This window comes from Monodon monoceros, unplaced genomic scaffold, assembly GCF_005190385.1.
Source record: "Monodon monoceros isolate NGI ecotype Baffin Bay Population unplaced genomic scaffold, NGI_Narwhal_1 Super_Scaffold_14, whole genome shotgun sequence".
Classification (NCBI taxonomy): Eukaryota; Metazoa; Chordata; class Mammalia; order Artiodactyla; family Monodontidae; genus Monodon; species Monodon monoceros.
In genome coordinates, this window is record NW_021703770.1 from 53,255,223 (window position 1) to 53,275,953 (window position 20,731).

Genomic DNA, 20,731 nt, shown 5'->3' on the forward strand with positions numbered 1-20,731 from the left:
AATCTAGACCTTTCTATAACTTTTTTTAATTCACATCTTTATTGGAGTATAAATGCTCCACAGTGCTGCGTTAGTTTCCTCTATACAATAAAGAGAATCAGCTATATGTATACACATATCCCCAATCCCCTCCCTCTTGAGCCTCCCTCCCACCCTCCCTATCTCATGCCTCTAGGTCATCACAGAGCATCGAGTTGATCTCCTTGTGCTATGCAGCTGCTTCCCACTAGCTATCTATTTTACATTTGTAGTGTATATATGTCAGTGCTACTCTCTCACTTCATCCCAGCTTCCCTTTCCCCCATGTGCCTTCAAGTCCATTCTCTAAGTCTGCATCTTTATTCCTCCCCTGCCACTAGGTTCATCAGTACCGCTTTTTTAGATTCCATATATATGCGTTAGCATACGGTATTTGTTTTTCTCTTTCTGACTTACTTCACTCTGTATGACAGATTCTAGGTCCATCCACTTCACTACAGATAACTCAATTTCATTCCTTTTTATGGCTGAGTAATATTCCATTGTATATATGTGCCACATCTTCTTCATCAATTCATATGTTGATGGACACTTAGGTTGCTTTCATGTCCTGGCTATTGTAAATAGTGCTGCAATGAACATTGTGGTACATGACTCTTTTTAAATTATGGTTTTCTCAGGGTATATGCGCAGTAGTGGGATTGCTGGGTTGTATCGTAGTTCTGTTTTTCGTTTTTTAAGGAACCTCCATACTGTTCTCCATAGTGGCTGTGTCAATTTACATTCCCACCAACAGTGCAAGAGGGTTCCCTTTTCTCCACATGCTCTCCAGCATTTATTGTTTGTAGATTTTTTGATGATGGCCATTCTGACCGGTGAGAAGTGATAATTCATTGTAGTTTTGATTTGCATTTCTCTAATGATTACTGACATTGAGCATCCTTTCATGTGTTTGTTGGCAATCTGTATATCTTCTTTGGAGAAATGTCTGTTTAGGTCTTCTGCCCATTTTAGGATTGGGTTGTTTGTTTCTTTGATACTGAGCTGCATGAGCTGCTTGTATATTTTGGAGATTAATCCTTTGTCAGTTGCTTTGTTTGCAAATATTTTCTCCCGTTTTGAGGGTTGTCTTTTCATCTTCTTTATAGTTTCCTTTGCTGTGCAAAAGCTCTTAAGTTTCATTAGGTCCCATTTGTTTATTTTTGTTTTTATTTCTCTTACTCTAGGAGGTGGGTCAAAAAGGATCTTGCTGTGATTTATGTCAAAGAGTGTTCTGCCTATGTTTTCCTCTAAGAGTTTTATAGTGTCCAGTGTCACATTTAGGTCTTTAATCCATTTTGAGTTTATTTTTGTGTGTGGCACTAATTATAAATTAGTGTTCTAATTTCATTCTTTTACATTTAGCTGTCCAGTTTTCCCAGCACTACTTATTGAAGAGGCTGCCTTTCCTCCATTGTATATTCTTGCCTCCTTTGTCAAAGATAAGGTGACCATATGTGTGTGGGTTTATCTCTGGGCTTTCTATCCTGTACCATTGATCTATATTGCTGTTTTTGTGCCAGTACCATACTGTCTTGATTACGGTAGCTTTGTAGTATAGTCTGAAGTCTGGGAGCCTGATTCCTCCAGCTCCGTTTTTCTTTCTTAAGATTGCTTTGGCTATTTGGGGCCTTTTGTGTTTCCATACAAATTGTAACATTTCTTCTTCTAGTTCTGTGAAAAATGCCATTGGTAATTTGATAGGGATTGCATTGAATCTGTAGATTGCTTTGGGTAGCATAGTCATTTTCACAATGTTGATTCTTCGAATCCAGGAACATGGTATATCTCTCCATCTGTTTATGTTATCTTTGATTTCTTTCATCAATGTTTTATACTTTTCTGAATACAGGTCTTTTTTTTTTTTTTTTTTTGCGGTACGCGGGCCTCTCCCTGTTGTGGCCTCTTCTGTTGCGGAGCACAGGCTCTGGACGTGCAGGCTCAGCGGCCATGGCTCACAGGCCTAGCTGCTCCGTGGCATGTGGGACCTTCCCGGACTGGGGCACGAACCCATGTCCCCTGCATCGTTAGGCGGAACCACTGCGCCACCAGGGAAGCCCTGAATACAGGTCTTTTGCCTCCTTAGGTAGGTTTATTCCTAGGTATTTCATTCTTTTTATTGCAATGGTAAATGGAATTGTTTCCTTAATTTCTCTTTCTGATCTTTCGTTGTTAGTATATAGGAGTGCAAGAGATTTCTGTGCATTAATTTTGTTTGTATCCTGCAACCTTACTAAATTCATTGATTAGTTCTAGTAGTTTTCTGGTGGCATCTTTTAAGATTTTCTATGTACAGTATCGTGTCACTGGCAAAAGGTGACAGTTTTACTTCTTCCTTTCCAATTTGTAATCCTTTTATTTCTTTTTCTTCTCTAATTGCTGTGGCTAGGACTTCCAATACTATGTTGAATAATAGTGGTGAGAGTGGACATCCTTGTCTTTTTCCTCATCTTAGAGGAAATGCTTTCAGTTTTTCACCATTGAGAATGATGTTGGCTTGGGTTTGTCGTATATGGCTTTTATTTTGTTGAGGTAGGTTCCCTCTATGCTCACTTTCTGTAGAGCTTTTATCATAAATGGGTGTTTAATTTTGTCAAAAGCTTTTTCTGCATCTATTGAGATGATCATATGGTTTTTATTCTTTAATTTGCTAATATGGTGTATCACATTGTTTTGCATTTATTGAAGAATACTTGTATCCCTGGGATAAATCCCACTTGATCGTGGTGTATGATCCTTTTAGTATGTTGTTGGATTCTGTTTGCTAATATTTTGTTGAGGATTTTTGCATCTCTTTTCGTCAGTGATATTGGTCTATAATTTTCTTTTTTTGTGTTATCTTTGTCTGGTTTTGGTATCAGGCTGATGGTGGCCTCGTAGAATAAATTTGGGAGTGTTCCTCCCTCCACAGTTTTTTGGAAGAGTTTCAGAAGGATAGATGTTAACTCTTCTCTAAACGTTTGAAAGAATTCGCCTGTGAAACCATCTGGTCCTGGACTTTTGTTTGTTGGAATATTTTTAATTACAGTTTCGATTTCATTACCTGTGATTGATTTGTTTATATTTTCTAATTCTTCCTGGTTCAGTCTTGGAAGATTGTACTTTTCCAAGAATTTGTCCATTTCTTCCAGGTTGACTATTTTATTGGCATACAGTTGCTTGCAGTAGTCCTTTATGATCTTTTGTATTTCTGCAGTGTCAGTTGTAATCTTTCCTTTTTCATTTCTAATTTTACTGATTTGAGTCCTCTTCCTTTTTTTATTGATGAGTCTGGCTAAAGGTTTATCAATTTTGTTTATCTTCTCAAAGAACCAACTTTTAGTTTTATTGATCTTTGCTCGTGTTTTCTTCATTTCTATTTCATTTATCTCTGCTCTGATCTTTATGATTTCTTTCCTTGTACTAACTTTGGGTTTTCTTTGTTCTTCTTTTTCTAGTTGCTTTAGCTGTAAGTTTAGATTGTTTATTTGAAGTTTTTCTTGTTTATTGAGGTGAGCCTGAATTTCTGTGAACTTCCCTTTTAGAACTGCTTTTGCTGCGTCCCATAGATTTTGGATTGTCTGGTTTTCATTGTCATTTGTTTCTAGGTATTTTTTAATTTCTTCTTTGATTTCTTCAGTGAACTCTTGGTTATTCAGCAATGCACTGTTTAGCCTCCATTTATTTGTGTTTTTTACTGTTTTTTTCCTGTAATTGATTTCTAATCTCATAGCATTGTTGTTGGAAAAGATGCTTGATACGATTTCAGTTTTCTTAAATTTTCCAAGCCTTGATTTGTGACCCAAGATGTCACCTATTCTGGAGAACGTTCCATGTGCACTTGAGAAGAAAGTGTTTTCTTGAGCTTTTGGGTGGAATGTCCTAAAAATATCAATTAAGTCTCTCTGGTCTGTTCTGTCATTTAAAGCTTGTTTTTCCTTATTTATTTTCTAACTGGATGATCTGTCTATTGGTGTAAGTGGGATGTTCCAGTCCCCCACTATTATTGTTACTGTCGATTTCTCCTTTTATGGCTGTTAGCATTTGCCTTATGTATTGAGGTGCTCCTGTGTTGGGTGCATAAATATTTATAATTGTTATGTCTTCTTCTTGGATTGATCCCTTGATCATTATGCAGTGTCCTTCCTTATGTCTTGTAACAGTCTTTATTTTAAAGCCTATTTTATCTGATATGAGTATTGCTACTCCAGCTTTCTTGTGATTTCCATTTGCATGGAATATCTTTTTCCATCCCCTCACTTTCAGCCTGTATGTGTCCCTAGGCCTGAAGTGGGTTTCTTGTAGACAGCGTATATAAGGGTCTTATTTTTTTATCCATTCAGCCAGTCTATGTCTTTTGGTTGGAACAGTTAATCCATTTACATTCAAGGTAATTATTGACATGTATGTTCCTATTACCATTTTCTTAATTGATTTGGTTTGGTTTTTGTAGGTGTTTTCCTTCTCTTGTGTTTCTCACTTAGAGAAGTTCCTTTAGCATTTGTTGTAAAGCTGATTTGGGGGTGCTGAATTTTCGTAGTTTTTGCTGCCTGTAAAGCTTTTGATTTCTCCATCGAATCTGAATGAAATCCTTGCTGGGTAGGGAATATTGGTTGTAGGTTTTTCCCTTTCATCACTTTAAATATGTCCTGCCACTCCCTTCTGGCTTACAGAGTTTCTGCTGAAAGATCAGCTGTTAACCTTATGGGGGTTCCCTTGTAGGTAATTTGTTGCTTTTCCCTTGCTGCTTTTAATATTTTTTCTTTGTATTTAATTTTTGATAGCTTAATTAATATGTGCCTTGGTGTGTTTCTCTTTGGGTTTATCCTGTAAGGGACTCTCTGCACTTCCTGGACTTGATCGACTCTTTCCTTTCCATGTTAGGGAATTCTTCGACTATAATCGCTTCAAATACTTTCTCAAACCCTTTCTTTTTCTCTTCTTCTTCTGGGACCCCTATAATTCGAATATTGGTGCATTTAATGTTGTCCCAGAGGTCTCTGAGACTCTCCTCAATTCTTTTCATTCTTTTTTCTTTATTTTGCTCTCCAGCAGTTATTTACACCATTTTATCTTCCAGCTCACTTATCCATTCTTCTGCCTCAGTTATTCTGCTATTGATTCCTTCCCGAGTATTTTTAATTTCAGTTACTGTGTTGTTCATCACTGTTTGTTTGCTCTTTAGTTCTTCTAGATCCTTGTTAAACGTTTCTTGTATTTTCTCCATTCTGTTTCCAAGATTTTGGATCATCTTTATTATCATTACTCTGAATTCTTTTTCACATACGTTGCCTATTTCATCTTCATTTATTTGGTCTTGTAGGTTTTTACCTTGCTGTTAGTCTGTAACATATTTTTTTGTCACTTTTTTTTTTTTTTTTTGATGGGTGGGGCTGTATTCCTGTCTTAGTGGTTGTTTGGCCTGAGGCATCCAGCAGTGGAGTTTTCAGGCAGTTGGATAGAGTCAGGTCTTGGTGGTGAGATGAGGACCGCCGGGAGGCCTCATTCTGATGAATATTCCCTGGGGTCTGAGGTTCTCTGATAGTCCAGTGGTTTGGACTTGGTGTCCCACCACAGGAGCTCGGGCCCAACCTCTGGCCTGGGAACCAAGTTCCCACATGCCATGTGGTGTGGCAAAAAAAAAAAAGAAAAAAGGAGCAGTACAATAACAAAGAATAAAAAAATAAAATAAAATTAGAAAGATAAAAAATATATTAGGAAAAATAAAAATATAATTGAAACAACTGCAACAAGGTAAACAAAACCACAACAGAAAAAAAAAAAGGGGCCTTGGCTCTGGGGGGCAGAGTTTAGGTGGGGTTGGCTCTTAGGCAGGGGTGGGGTTGACGTTTGAGCGTGGGGCGGGGCCTCTGCTTAAGACCTATGCGGAAGGGGAGAGGCAGCACTTCCAAAGGGGGGCCTCCATAGTGTGGAGTTCCGGAGTTTGGAGGGAAGGCCCTGGGTGAGGGTGTGTGGGTGGGGTTTAGGCCCAGAGCCGTTGGAGGGTGTCTCAGAGGGTGTCTCCGAGTGTAGAGGTAGGGCCCTGGGTTGGGGTGTAGGGGTGGGGCTTGGGCTCTGCACGGCAGGAGGGAGGCTCTGAGGGCAGAGGATTAGGCCTTGGAGCCCAACAGGCTCCCTGGTGCCTAAGTGGACAGGGAAAGCTCTGGCCGTGTTTCCTTCTGTTCCTCCCTGCCCCCCGCCTACTGTCTCCCCCATGGTCTCCCCCGTTGCTGCTGGATCCCTAACCGTGGGTGGGTCCCGCTGGGTGTAGGAACTCCCTTCCTCCAACCACCCTTCAGGGGTGCCGGTCGGTAGGTCAGACCTTTACTTTTGTTCCCCCTTCCCTCCTTCACACTCCCTCAGGATCCGCGCAGCTGGAGGGGGCCTCGGTGGGCAGAGGGTCAGGCCGGGGATCTCAGCAGGCTCCTGGCGGCCGAAGTGAGTGGGGGAAGCCTGGCCATGCTCCCTTTTGATCCTCTGCCCTCCCAGTGGTCCCCCAGTTTCCCCCTTTGGGCGTGGGCTCCCTTCTCCTCCCGCAGCCGCCCCTCAGGGCACCAGTCCCGTCCAGCCTACACTTCTCCTCCCTCCCACTCCCCCCCCCCACTCCCCACATCCTACCCAGTCGCTAGGGGCTCCTCCCGTCCCCTTAGGTGTCCGTGGTCCCCCACTGGTGCCTGGTAGGTGCCCTAGTTGTGCGGAGACGCGAATTCTGCGTCCTCCTAGTCTGTCATCTTGACTCCACCCATCTATAACTTTTTAAAGCCCATATTCCTTCCTCTGTTCTACACTGACAAAACTTATCCCTGGCAATAAATGTGTATATTTTCTTTTCTCATAAAACAAAACTTGTATACCACAAAATGTATCCTTTGCTTAGATGCTGTAATTCTGGCTCCAACTTTGATCTAATGTTAGTCATCAGCGTATCTCAGGTGCCTGAAGGCATTTATTCCTTATGTTTCCTTTCGAGTTTTTGGCCCCTCTAAATATAAATGTGTGTGTATTCTTTTTTATTTATTTATTTTTATTATTTTTTTATTTATATTTTTTATTTATTTATATTTTAATTTATTTAACGAAATACTTAACTGGCAGGGCAAGGTTAAAAAGAATTTGGTTTAAGGGGAAAACAAAATCATACGTTTATAGTAGAGTTGCAGAAAAAGATTAAAATTCTTATCCATGATGATAGCAATTTGAGGAAATGCATTTTAGTATTATGAACATTTTAAATTTTAATGAGTTGAATTATTGGAGAGCTACAGAACTTTATGAGCGCTCTCTACCTTTATTTTGTTAACCATGGATGCTGTGCTTGATAAGACAGAATAGATCGTATGTGGTGAGTCATTCTTGACAGGCATCTTACAGATTGAACAGAAAGAAGCAATAGACTAGAAACACTGTCAAGGAAACACAGTGATGGTACTTTGAAAAAGGAGACAAATCTGAAATACACCACAGAGTCTGCATATAAAAGTTCATTTGTTAATTGAATATTTAAGACTATAATAATATTTTATATATTTAATAAAAAGTCTTAAAATTTTGCATTTTGTATGTATATTTAATCAATTTTTCACTTAATAGCTCTCTATACTATATCTGTTTTCAAACACTTAAAATTGTATAAAAGTAGAATAAAATCATAGAACTGCAAAAGACCTTAGGTCTCTTCTAACATTGTGCTTTTCAAAACTGAGGAAATTGATGCCCAGACAGTTCATTTAAAGAAGAACAAAGTACATATATTCCCTCATGCTCACATGCAAATGCTCTCCCTCACACACACACGCACACACACACGGACAAAGTATGGGCTTCACACAGAGATCAGCATTACTGTGAACATTTGTATGAATTAGAAAAGACAAATAGGTGGTAATTGAACCATTAGAAACATTGTAGCTTTCTGTCTTCGGAAAACAAAATTTTACTTCTAAAGTCTTAAAACTTTAACGAATTGTAAGAAAATCAGAAAAAGTTCTAAACTATTTTAACTTACTGGGATGAAAACATAGATGGTTAATGATTTCAAGAGAACTATTTTTAAAACCTCTGAGAACTATGATTACAGCAAGACAGCTAAATTGACTAGCAAAGTCAGAACTCCTTACAAGATTCTCTTTGGATACTGAGGTTCAATCCAAGCCTTGTATTTGTCGGCTTTGTATTATTTAATATATGTATATCAAAGAACTAGTCAGAGAGACTGTCTCTATTTTAAGTCTACGAGAACCGTCACCAGCATGCACTGACAGATGTTAAAGAATGTCTGTGGAAAGAATGTCAAAAACCTCTCCAAAGGAAAGTCTTTAAACCATGTCCTTAATACAGAAATGCAAAACCAGATTTAATTGCCCTTTTCCTAAACAGCTCAGACATGCAGGCTCATTTACTGCAGCATATGGTCTGCGAAAATGCGCAGTGGAAGAGAGCAGTGATGGTGAAGGCTGGCATTGAGTCCATTTAGGCTGGAGTTCACAAAGATCAGTAGGAGGCAAGCACTTGAAGTTAAAGAAACACACCAAGCAGTGAAAACACAGGCTATTTTCATTTTGAACATGCTCACTGGAGACATCCTATTTGCTTTCAAGACAACAGTATTGAATGTTTTATAATATGAAATACAGCATTTCTGAAAAACTAATATCCAAAGTTTTTTTTTCTAATTAAAAAAGGTATAAAAAATAGACAACCTTGCATTAAGCCATGGAGACTTTTTCTGATAATTTATTATTTGTTACCGCTGAAAGTAACCATTTTTCTAGTGGGGAACAGTTAAAACAATGAGTTGGGTGGCAGCAACATGGTTTACATTTTATTTCAAAGGGAAGACATTATGAGACCATATGAAGTGGTAACTTCTTATCACTCCTAGAGGGATTAAGTTTACAGTTCTTGCAAGAAGTCAGAGGTAACTGAGAACTTAAGAAAAGGAAGAGGAGAAAAAAAGTCTGTGAATCCTCTTATACAGCTTTGTGGTGTTGGCAAGTGACTTCCATGTATCTTAATTTTCTGCCTGTAATATGGAAGAAGCTATCTTCACAGAGAATTTTGTTTTAACCTCTAAATATCTAAAAGACAGTTCAGTTGCTATGTGTCTAGTACAGTGTCACACAGATTTGAGGAAAAATACAAAAAATAACAGGAAAGAAACATTAGAGGAGTTAGGAATGGCAAACATGGATCTGATGGTTTATTATTGCGGGAATCTAATTAGTAATAGCTATTTATTATAACAAATTATTTCAGAGTTCTATTTTTCCTGTAAAACTAGCCTTTCTTCCAGCGTTATATATTGTAGGACAAATATGTTTACTATTTTTATTGTCAATTTGAAATTGTCTACAACTGCACTGAATGGCTATTTAAATTTAATTCAAATTAAATAAAATTTTAAAATTTGGTTCCTCACTCACATTAGTCATATTTCAAGTGCTCAATGACCACCTTATATGGAATGTTTCTGTCATTACAGAAAGTTATGTTGGGCAGCGGTGTTTTGGTATTATTGATATTTTAGTTAAGTTTTTATCAATGCATTTCATTGAAAGGTGAGAAGATAAATCATATACTTTTAGATAGCAGGTGTAGAGGAGATGGATCTCCTCCCAATGCAAACAATAAGCCAGAGTTTAAGCTGTAAAGAAGGTACATTTAGCCCATGTAGCAAGACACAAAAATGAAATGGTGGTGTTGTTATGGCAGTGTGATTTTCTGAAATAGTGAGCAACTCTTGCTAACATTGTGGACAAAGTCAGTCTCCCATTAATTTACACAGTAATCACATTCTTGGAAATTTAGTGTATACTTAAACCTTTATTTTTTTAATTAATTTATTATTTATTTTTGGCTGCTTTGGGTCTTTGTTGCGGTGCACAGGCTTCTCATTGCAGTGGCCTCTCCTGCTGTGGAGCACGGGCTCTAGGCACGCAGGCTCAGTAGTTGTGGCTTGCAGGCTTAGTTGCTGCACAGCATGTGGGATCCTCCCAGACCAGGGTTCGAATCCGTGCCCCCTGCATTGGCAGGTGAGTTCCTAACCACTGCGCCACCAGGGAAGCCCTAAACTCTTATTTTTAAAAACACAACTCTTTGTATTTAGCAGACAGAGTTTTAGGCTTAGATAATTATAAGCAGGTTTTTCACCCACATCAATGTCTGGCACAGATGCAGGACAACTCTGTTGTATGGAAGAGTTCTGTGCATTACAGAATGTCTCCATCCCATCCACCCCTACTAAATGGCAACCTGATCATTGCCATACAGTACTTCTGAACATTTCCAACACATTTTGATATAATTATTTGCTATAAACAAACATTTATGGTATAAATATTCAAGATGGTGGGACCCATTCAGCTTCTTAAGAGTCATCTCAAGCCTGTTCCTTTGTTGGATACATTTTATTGATTTATCTTTTTATTCCATGTTTATTTTATTTATTTATTTTTAATTGAAGTATAGTTAATTTACAGTGTTGTATTAGTTCCTGGTATACAGCAAAGTGATCCAGTTATACATGTATATATATTCTTTTTCATATTCTTTTCCATTACAGTTTATTACAAGGCATTGAATATAGTTCCCTGTGCTATACAGCAGGACCTTGTTTATTTATTTTACATACTGTAGTTTGCATCTGCTAATACAAAATTCCTAATTTATCCCTCCCCCCCTTACCCCCCTTTTCCATATTTTTTAAAGTGAAAATATTATGTTTCTGTGGACCTAATTTTCTGTTTAACACCTGTCCTTATTGATTCCTAATAGTTTTAAACTTAAGGAAGTGACATGGGTAATGAAAGAAAAATTCCTTCTCTACATGTGCCATGGACTTTTGTCTTATATCCATTAGAAAATGAGGCCATGATAGAGGTTGGGTCTATCACTTACCAACTGTGTGGCTGGGAGCAGTGGCCCAGTGAGCTTGTTCATTGAAGTCCTAGGTTTCATTAAGAAACACATTGGGAATTAAACAACAGACATAATTATCACAAGGCAATGTTGTTGTGTAGATGGAATGAGAACCCATTTCTTTCACTTCAAGAAATATTAACAGACTTAAAATGTAGCACAAAACTTTGTAATCTTATAGGTCCGTAGATGACCTTCAGGTAACCTGAGAACCTCTTAAAATTGTAGCAAAATTATGGGTATTTGTGCATTTTTAGAAGGAAGAGTCCATTGATGTAATCAAAGGAATGAGGAAAAACTAATTAAAATTTTAAAATAATAAAACCTCATTATAGAAAGAAGACATAGAGGAGATAGTGTCTGGTATATAAAGAAAGGGGATGGTTGATTAGGTTAGAAGTTAAGTCTACTATTGAAATGGTAAATTTTTTCCCTTAATTTTTGAATTTTATTTTATTTATTTGATACAGCAGGTTCTTATTAGTCATCAATTTTATACACATCAGTGTATACATGTCAATCCCAATCCCCCAATTCATCACACCACCACCACCACCACCCCCCTGCGGCTTTCCCCCATTGGTGTCCATACGTTTGTTCTCTACATCTGTGTCTCAACTTCTGCCCTGTAAACCGGTTCATCTGTACCATTTTTCTAGGTTCCACATACATGCGTTAATATACAATATTTGTTTTTCTCTTTCTGACTTACTTCACTCTGTATGACAGTCTCTAGATGTATCCATGTCTCTACAAATGACCCAATTTCATTCCTTTTTATGGCTGAGTAATATTCCATTGTATATGTGTACCACATCTTCTTTCTCCATTCATCTGTTGATGGACACTTAGGTTGCTTCCATGTCCTGGCTATTGTAAATAGTGCTGCAATGAATATTGTGATACATGACTCTTTTTGAATTATGGTGTTCTCAGGGTATATGCCCAGTAGTGGGATTGCTGGGTTATATGGTAGTTCTATTTTTAGTTTTTTAAGGAACCTCCATACTGCTCTCCATAGAGGCTGTATCAATTCACATTCCCACCAACAGTGCAAGAGGGTTCCCTTTTCTCCACACCCTCTCCAGCATGAAATGGTAAATTTTAAAGGAAGCTAAAAAATGCTTCTTGGAAGAAAAAAATAATGAACCTATTGAGATGATCATCTTCCCCTTCCAAGAAATAGTATGTGCTAAAAATAGATTCATTGACAGCTTAACTCCGTCAAGAATTAAGGAAGAGTGATAGGAGACAGGTAAAATTAGACAGCTCTACCTGCCCCTCAATCCTCAGTGTTCCTTGAACCACTGTCATAAAGAATACTAGAATAGATAAGTCACTGTGACTGACAATATATTCTACTTTCTTGTTTTCGGTTATATTGTGGTTAATGCTGGGAAGTGTGGACTGTTAAATGTGCAGTTCTCCGAATTTTACTTGCTTTTGTTCAGTGCTATTTTGCCTCACATCTTCAAAGGAAATTCAGCATTCATTTCAAGAGAAATTGTTTTCTTTCTTGTAGGACATTTATAATGTATTTATATATATTGCATGTTATATACATTATATAATACATTTTGAGAGAGGAATGCTTATACCATTGAAATAAGATTTGAATCAAAGCAAATTATTGAAAGAAAACTCACCCCCAAAACATACCTTCTACAGAAATCCTTCATTGGTTTAATTATCACTTGGAATTATATCTGGGACCGCTCTTGTACTCCCCATCACACCAAGGCTGGAGCATCAGGTGTCACTGGGTTTGTTTTGATGGTGGTGATGGTGGTGGTGGTGACTGATGATGGTAGCTAACATTTATTGAGTATTTATAAGGGCTTGGCAGGTGTTAACTCATTTCATGCTCATAGGAACCTAGAAGGCATAATTATTCCCATTTTACAAATGAGGAAGCTGAAACAGAGAGATGAAGTAACAGCTCAGAGTTGCAGATTTATGGATAGAGCTGGGCACACATCTGGCCATCTGGCTCCAGAGTCTAGAGTCTTGACCACCACATTGCCTCTTCTGGATATTTATACTTAGGCCCAAATCTTTGAATAAACAGACCATTTAAGAACTGCATGAACAAGCTGGGGAAAGAGTTTACTGGCATTTTCATTTTAAATCTTGTTATGTGGAACAGTGGAAACCCAAATGGGAAGACTAAGTAGTATTAAGTGATTGTCAAAGACTACAATACTGAAGGTTCACCTCACATTTCATTGGCAGAAATGGAGTTCTCAGAAATACATTAGTTATTTCTTTACTTCCCTTTAATAAAGTGTTTCAAAGTTAAAGCGCGAGGGCGAGAGAGAGGCATGGACATATATACACTAACAAACGTAAGGTAGATAGCTAGTGGGAAGCAGCCGCATAGCACAGGGAGATCAGCTCGGTGCTTTGTGACCACCTGGAGGGGTGGGATAGGGAGGGTGGGAGGGAGGGAGACGCAAGAGGGAAGAGATATGGGAACATATGTATATGTATAACTGATTCACTTTGTTATAAAGCAGAAACTAACACACCATTGTAAAGCAATTATACCCCAATAAAGATGTTAAAAAAAAAAAAAAGAAAAGTTAAAGCGCGGATAAACTCCACATTAATTGTATGGCTCCTATTCCTGTTGAGTGAGGACTATGCTAACCTTTCCATGTCCCGGGTCTCCCAGAAAGGACAGTCTGTGTCTGGGAGAGGCAGCCCCACCCCCGCTGTCAGTAGGCTTTGTTCAAGGGACTGTTCTTAGGTGCCTTTCTCCATTATATATTGTCATTCCCTGACCTTTTTTTTTTTTTTTTTGATCTGTTTAAATTACTCACCCTAAAGTCTGTTGGCTTTTTCATCACTTATAGGAAACATCTGTTACCCTCAAAGGCTGTTAATGGTGGCCACAAAGTCCTGTCAGAGGTCCTCATTTTACTGGCCTTTTGTATGTGTGTAGGATGCTGTGTCTTGTATACAATAAAGGTAATTCTAGGCCAGATTTTTCTCAAATGCTGATCAGAGAAGACTGCATCCAAATCACCTGGGGAGCTGTTAAAAAGGGAAATTCCCAAGTTCCACCCTAGATTTGCCAGCTCACTCTCTGGGGTTGCTTCCCTCATTTGCATTTTTAATAAGCACCCCAGGTGCTTCTGATGTACTGGAAAGTGAAAAACCACTGTTCAAAAGGCTACATTAAATGAAATGTATACATCTCAGTACTGTAAGAGAGGCAGATGTGATTAAAGCCCTGCCCGTAACGAACCTGTAGTCTGCTAGGGAAGAAACACATAGAAATAATGCACAGTGAAAATTAAGTACCATAAAAGTAGAAACAGCTACTTCCAGGTAGCAGAAGTCAGAGAATCTTCTAGAGGTTTTTTTTGTTTAGTGCAAGGTATATACATGTGGGTGATTCTTCATTCATTTAGCACATGTAAAGTCCTGCAGTTCCATTTTTCATCTCCTTTACCAACTCACTGGATAACTTCTAGAATTTGCATAATTTTTAGAGATGAAGACAAAACTTTCATATTATTAAAGGCTACTACACCTAAAAAAAGTTTTCCTTTCCATAAACTACCAAGCATACTGTGCACTCATGGTATTTCTGATTTTATTTTTTAACAGGAGATTGCTAGCATTTTATGACACAGAACCATCTACACTGAGAGCTTCCCCTTCAGTGAGACCGTGCCCAGAAATTGTGTCCCAAGTGTTTGTGAATGTTCAACCCTTTTCATAAAAAGTCACTGTTCCCCTTCATCATGGTTGTTTATAGGCCAGATATGAATAATGGAAGGAGAAGAGAACTAACTTTATTAACTACTGTGCACCAGGCACTGTGCCAGGCAAACTTCAGAGAGGTTAAGTAAATGAGCCAGGCCACACAGCTGCTAAGGCCAAGAGAATGGAAAGCCTAGGTAGTCGGTGTGGTGGCTTTTGCCAGCAAGCGTCTTGTTAATTTATTGACAAACATTTGAGGACCTGCTGCATTGGCACTGGAAGGATACAGAGATAAATACAGTGCCAGATCTTGGGGAGTATTCGATCTAATGAGAAATCGGAGATTTACACAGTTAACCAATACAGGTGAGTGAAGGGCACTGACATTTGCACTTACTGGGCTGTGCGTTTTCAATATATAATATCATCCCATTTAACCATCCCAGCAAACCTGCCAAGTGGTCGAAGTCTGTTATATAAATGAGGGAATTGTGGTTCAGAGAAAGCAAGTTACCCAAGGTTACCCAACTCGTAAGTAGCAGGACTCAGATTTGCATCCAAGTCTGTGACTGCAAAACCTCTGTCTTCCTTGGCAATTCCGATGACAGAATCTGCATTCTGATAAGGGGAATGTGGAGGCTCTCAGGAGCTGCATTTGATGCATTCTACCTGGATACTTAGGAATCAATAGGATTTATTTAGAAGGAAAGGCCAAGCAGTGCTACAACAGAAGCAAAGGTGCAGAGCAGTAGAAGTGTGTGGGAATGGACGTTAGGCCATTTCCACATAAGCAGAGCAGATACGAAACCATCGTGAGAGGTAGACTAGGAAGGTGGGCTCCGGGAAGACCAGGTCCTACCTCAAGCTTTAGCTAAGGATGATGAGATCTGAAGGGCTAAGCTCAAGAAATATCTGTGTTAAAAAATGAACAAAACTTGATAACTAATTGGATGTTGTGCGGGGGGTGGCAGGGAGGAAGGTGGTCGACGTGAATCAAAGCTGATTAAATGAATCACTGGAGTAGCGCTGTAAGGACAAATGAAAGACTCCATTAGAACACAGGTTACAGCTCCAAGTAATGCAGAAAATAGTGTTCAGCTTTACCTTGTCTGTGAACTAGCTTGTTTTCCCAGTGGTTAATTCATATGGAATGTGTTCTATAACTGCTGTTTTCTAAGAATATAAAGCTATGCCTTAATATTCTAGGATATCTCTTTAATTTTTTTAAACAGAGACAGAAAGTAAGGTCTATGCCGTCAGATACACACACCCATGTACATATATACATACACATACATATAGAAGGACTATATGTGACTGACTAAATGTGACTGACATCATGATTTTCCAAATTTTACAAAAGGACATTTCCTTCTGTAACCAGAAAGAAAAATAACTTAAAAAAAAAAAAAGCCAAATAGCCTAAACTTGATGGACCACTTATAAATTCCTCCAGAATACCTAATCAAACATTGTTCATTATATGGTCTACTAAAATCATTTTCCAGTGACTTTTTTGGAGAACTCTGTTTCTTCATTTTCTGTTTATATAAAATTGTTTTAATTTTAAGACTTAGAGTACTCTAGGTATATATTTTTAGATTTTTAAAGATTTGTGGTTTTCATTCAGTAGCCATATTTTCACTCTCCTGTACCTTTTCATAATGTTGATGTTAAACTCTTAAAATAATTGATCAAGGAAGAAAGACAAATGAGTATCAGTTTTCATTTGGTATTATGAAATACTTGAATAATTTTCTTGACCAAATTGAGCCGTCATGCATGTTATGCCCAGCATTATACTTTAGTTACAGTTCAATCAATCCCCAGTACTAAGTACTTTGCCCTTAGACTGTTTTCCATTTTGTTTTTGTAAAATTTCTTTTACTTTAAAAGAAGATTTTAATTTTAGAAGACAAAATGTTTCTGAAAACATTTTTTCCCCTTGATACTTTTTGACTTTAAAAATAACTGACATTAAAATAAATGTCAGTTTCAAGAACCAACTTGTTTGAATTTCAGTTTGGAATACATTTTTATTTAGGTTATAAAATCTTTAAAGGCAGCTTTAAGATGAAAATTCTGATACAACTAAATTACTTTTCTGTCAAAAACAACTATTTCTCATATACTAGTGTTAATTATGTTATCTTGAGCCAACACAAAATTAGAATTTGGGTTTTACTTTAAAGTAGTTGTTCATTTAGTGATATTCAGAATTAATGGAATTTTTTTTTCTTACTATTTAGGAAATACCAGAAAGGAACCAGAGTCCGGCTGCGACTATTAGATCTTGAACTTACATCTAGGTTCTTGGGAGCCACAACAGATACAACTATCCTAGAGGCCGAAGCAATTCTGTTAGGACTCCAGGAGAGTAAAGACTCAAAATCAAAAGAAGAACGTCGTGAAAAATAAATGAACTTTGCTTAGCGTATTCACTCCTTTTTTGTTGAACCCAGGTATTCATCACGAATGCCATTAAATAATTATGAATAAGTGATTGGAGAAGACATAGTAAATGCAAGCTATAATTATAGCTCTTATTTGTCAGAATTTTCTTTGGGTGTAGCTCTCCTCCTCCTGTTTTTATACCCATTCTTTCCTTTGATTGGAATAGTGTAAACTGTACTGAGAAACTCTGTCATTCAATAAATATGTTTTGAGTGCACTCTTTGTGCATGGCACTGTTCTAAATACTAAAGAAACAGCAGAAAACAAGTTAGACAAAATTGCTTGCCTAGTAGAGCTTACCTCTGGCTGGGGGAAATTGATACAAATAAGTAAAATATTGATATATAGTATGTTAGGGATGTGTGCTGAGGACAGAAATAGAGCAGGAAGGGCAGAGGATCTGAATAGACATTTTTCCAAAGAAGACATACAGATGGCCAAGAGGTACATGAAAAGGTGCTCAAAGTCAGGGAAACGTGTCAAAACCACGAGATACCACCTCACACCTGTTGGAATGGCTGTCATGAAAAGGCAAGAAATAGCAAGTGTTGGCGAGGATGTGGAGTTTTAAAAGGGAACCCTTGTGCACTGTTTGTAGGAATGTCAGTTGATGCAGCCACTATGGCAAACAGTATGGGGGTTCCTCAAACAATTAGAATTATCACATGATCCAGTAATTCCACTTGTGGGTATTTCCAAAGAAAATGAAAACATTAACTCAAAAATAGATGCACCCCCATGTTCATTGCAGCATTATTTACAATAGCCAAGGTATGGAAGCAACCTAAGTTTCCATCAATGGATTAATGGATAAGGAAACTGTGATACACACACACATAATGGAATATTATTCAGCCATTAAAAAATAAGGAAATCCTGCCTTTTTTTTTTTTTTTTTGCAGTACGCGGGCCTCTCACTGTTGTGGCCTTTCCTGTTGCGGAGCACAGGCTCCGGACGTGCAGGCTCAGCGGCCATGGATCACGGGCCCAGCCGCTCTGCGGCATGTGGGATCTTTCCGGGCTGGGGCACGAACCCGTGTCCCCTGCATCAGCAGGCGGACTCTCAACCACTGCGCCACCAGGGAGGCCCATTCTTGCCATTTTTGACAACATGGATTGACCTTGAAGGCATTGTGCAATGTGAATTAAGTCAGAGAAAGATAAATACCGTAAGATCTCATATGTGGAATCTAAGAAAAAGAGCTCATGGATTCAGAGAAGAGATTGGTAGTTCCAGGGCAGGGGTTGGTGGTGGGGAGAGGGGGCAAAATGCGTGAGAGGGGTTAAAAAGTACAAACTTCCAGCCATAAGATAAATAAGCCATGGGGATGTAATGTACAGCGTGGTGACTATAGTTAATAATACTGTATCGTATATTTGAAAGTCGCTAAGAGAGTACATCTTTTTTTTTTTTTTTTTTTTTTTTTGGTACGCGGACCTCTCACTGCTGTGGTCTCTCCCGTTGCGGAGCACAGGCTCTGGACGCGCAGGCTCAGCGGCCATGGCTCACGGGCCCAGCCACTCCGCAGCATGTGGGATCTTCCCGGGCCGGGACATGAACCCGTGTCCCCTGCATCAGCAGGCGGACTCTCAACCACTGCACCACCAGGGAAGCCCAGGAGAGTAGATCTTAAAAGTTCTCATTACAAGGAAGAAAATTTTAAACTATGTATAGGGATGGATATTAACTAGACTTATTGTGGTGATCATTTCCCAATATACACAAATATCAAATCATTCTGTACACCTGAAACTAATGTACTTCAATTATATCTCAATTAAAAAAATAAAGCAAGGACTGGGGTTATGAGGTATCAGAGTGATAGACTGAAATTTAGGTTGTGCTGTCAATGGAAACCCTCAGAATTTACTTTTTTTTTTTTTGATGTAAAAGATTTTATTTTTCCAGTGATACGGTATTTAGAAAAAGCTCTTTAAAGAGATTTTTTTTATTGAAATATAATTGACATATAATGGTATATTAGTTTCAGGTATACAACAGAATGATTCAATATTTATATATATTGCATAATGATCACCACAGTAAGTCTAGTTAACATCCATCCCTGTATATAGTTACCAGGAATTCACTTGGATAATAACTGAAGGATTGAAGGAGCTAGTCCCATGAGTCCCTGGGAAAGAGTATTCTAACAGAGGGAACAGCTACTACAAAGGACCAGATTGTGCTTGTCCCATTTAAGGGGCTTGGGAGGAAGCCATCGTAACTGAGCATAAGAGGAATAGGAGATGAACCTGAAGAAGTGGGGGAGGTCTTGTTGGTCCTGGTATGAACTTTGGCTTTTATTTACTCTGATTGGGGTGGAGGGTCTTTGCAGGATTCTCAGCAGAGGAAGGGTATAATCTGACTGACAATTTCACTGGATCCTTTACTAGCTGGGTAGACTGAAGATGAACAAGGGCAGCAGCAGCAAAATGTTAGGAGACTTTGCAGCAATCCAGGTGAGAGATGCTGGTAGCTTGGACCAGTGGAGTAGCAGTGGAGGTGGTGAGAAGTGATTGCAATCTGGGTATATGTTGAAGGTAGAGACCGTGGTATTTCCTAGCATATTAGATATGGAGTGTGTGATAGAGAGAGGAGTGAGGGATGACTCCAAGGTTTTTGGCCTGTGCAACTAGAAGAATTGAATTGCCTTTAATTGGAAAGGGAAGAGCAGGTTTGAGGGGGACTATGAGGGCTGTTTTGGACTCGTTAAATTTGAGATGCCTATTAACGACTTAAGTGGAGATGTTCTGCAGGCAGTTGGATACATGGATCTGGAATTCATGGGAGAGGTCCTGATGTAATATAAAAACTTGCAAATCATAAACACTTCATCATACTTCACAAATTATGTAGGTCAAGCACCCCAGAACAAAGATGACCCGTTAGACGAGTCCTGTATTAAGTAGGAATGGTCCATCTCTGGTACTCCCACCAAGCTCCATCATTGGAGATTCTCAGTGTATCACCTCAGCATGAACACTGTTGGTGGATCCCGAAGATACAGCAGCTAGAGGCTGTCTACGACGTACACTCCACAAATCAGACTCTCACTCTTCTTTAAACCACTTCATTGAGGTATGATTGACATGTAAAAAGCTGTACACATTTAATATATACAATTCAAGGAGTTTGAGGAGAAGTCTACAGCCATGAAACCATCACACCATCAAGACATAGACACATCCATCACCTCACAAAGGTTCTTCCCACCCCCTTTATTTATTTATTTTTTGAGGGAGACCTGAATAGTGTGTTTTTATGCCTACCACAGTTTCCAAACATCCAAGAGCCAATGTATAAAAACTACAGTTCTGATTTGTCTTTTGGTTTTCTGAGCAAGAATATAAACTTGAAATAAGTGAATTATCAGTCATGACAGGTTTACCATATCTTTGTAGGTGTATAATTTTATTTGAAATATAGATATGTCATAAGTTTCTCAGCCCTTCCCAATTTCATTTTTATTTGTCCCAAGATTTAATTAATTAATGTAGCCAACTCTTTAGTTTTCCATTATGTAGAGAGGTACAGTGGTGTAGATTACCCTAATTATTCATATTTAGCTTTAGAATATACACCCTCCAGAAAGTAGGCATAGAGGGAACTTACCTCAACATAATAAAGGCCATATATGCCAAACCCACA

The 20,731-nt window shown here is 38.5% G+C and overlaps 1 protein-coding gene across 1 annotated transcript in view; it reads left to right on the top strand.

The window, feature by feature from the left end:
- Positions 1 to 17,298, top strand: part of MRPS28 (mitochondrial ribosomal protein S28) — a 100,724-nt gene extending 83,426 nt beyond the window's left edge. The window contains exon 3 of the mRNA XM_029222575.1: positions 16,875 to 17,298. Coding sequence (XP_029078408.1) covers positions 16,875 to 17,043 — 169 coding nt within the window. The 3' untranslated portion in view covers positions 17,044 to 17,298. The remainder of the gene's footprint in view (positions 1 to 16,874) is intronic.
- The last annotated feature ends 3,433 nt before the right edge of the window (positions 17,299 to 20,731 follow it).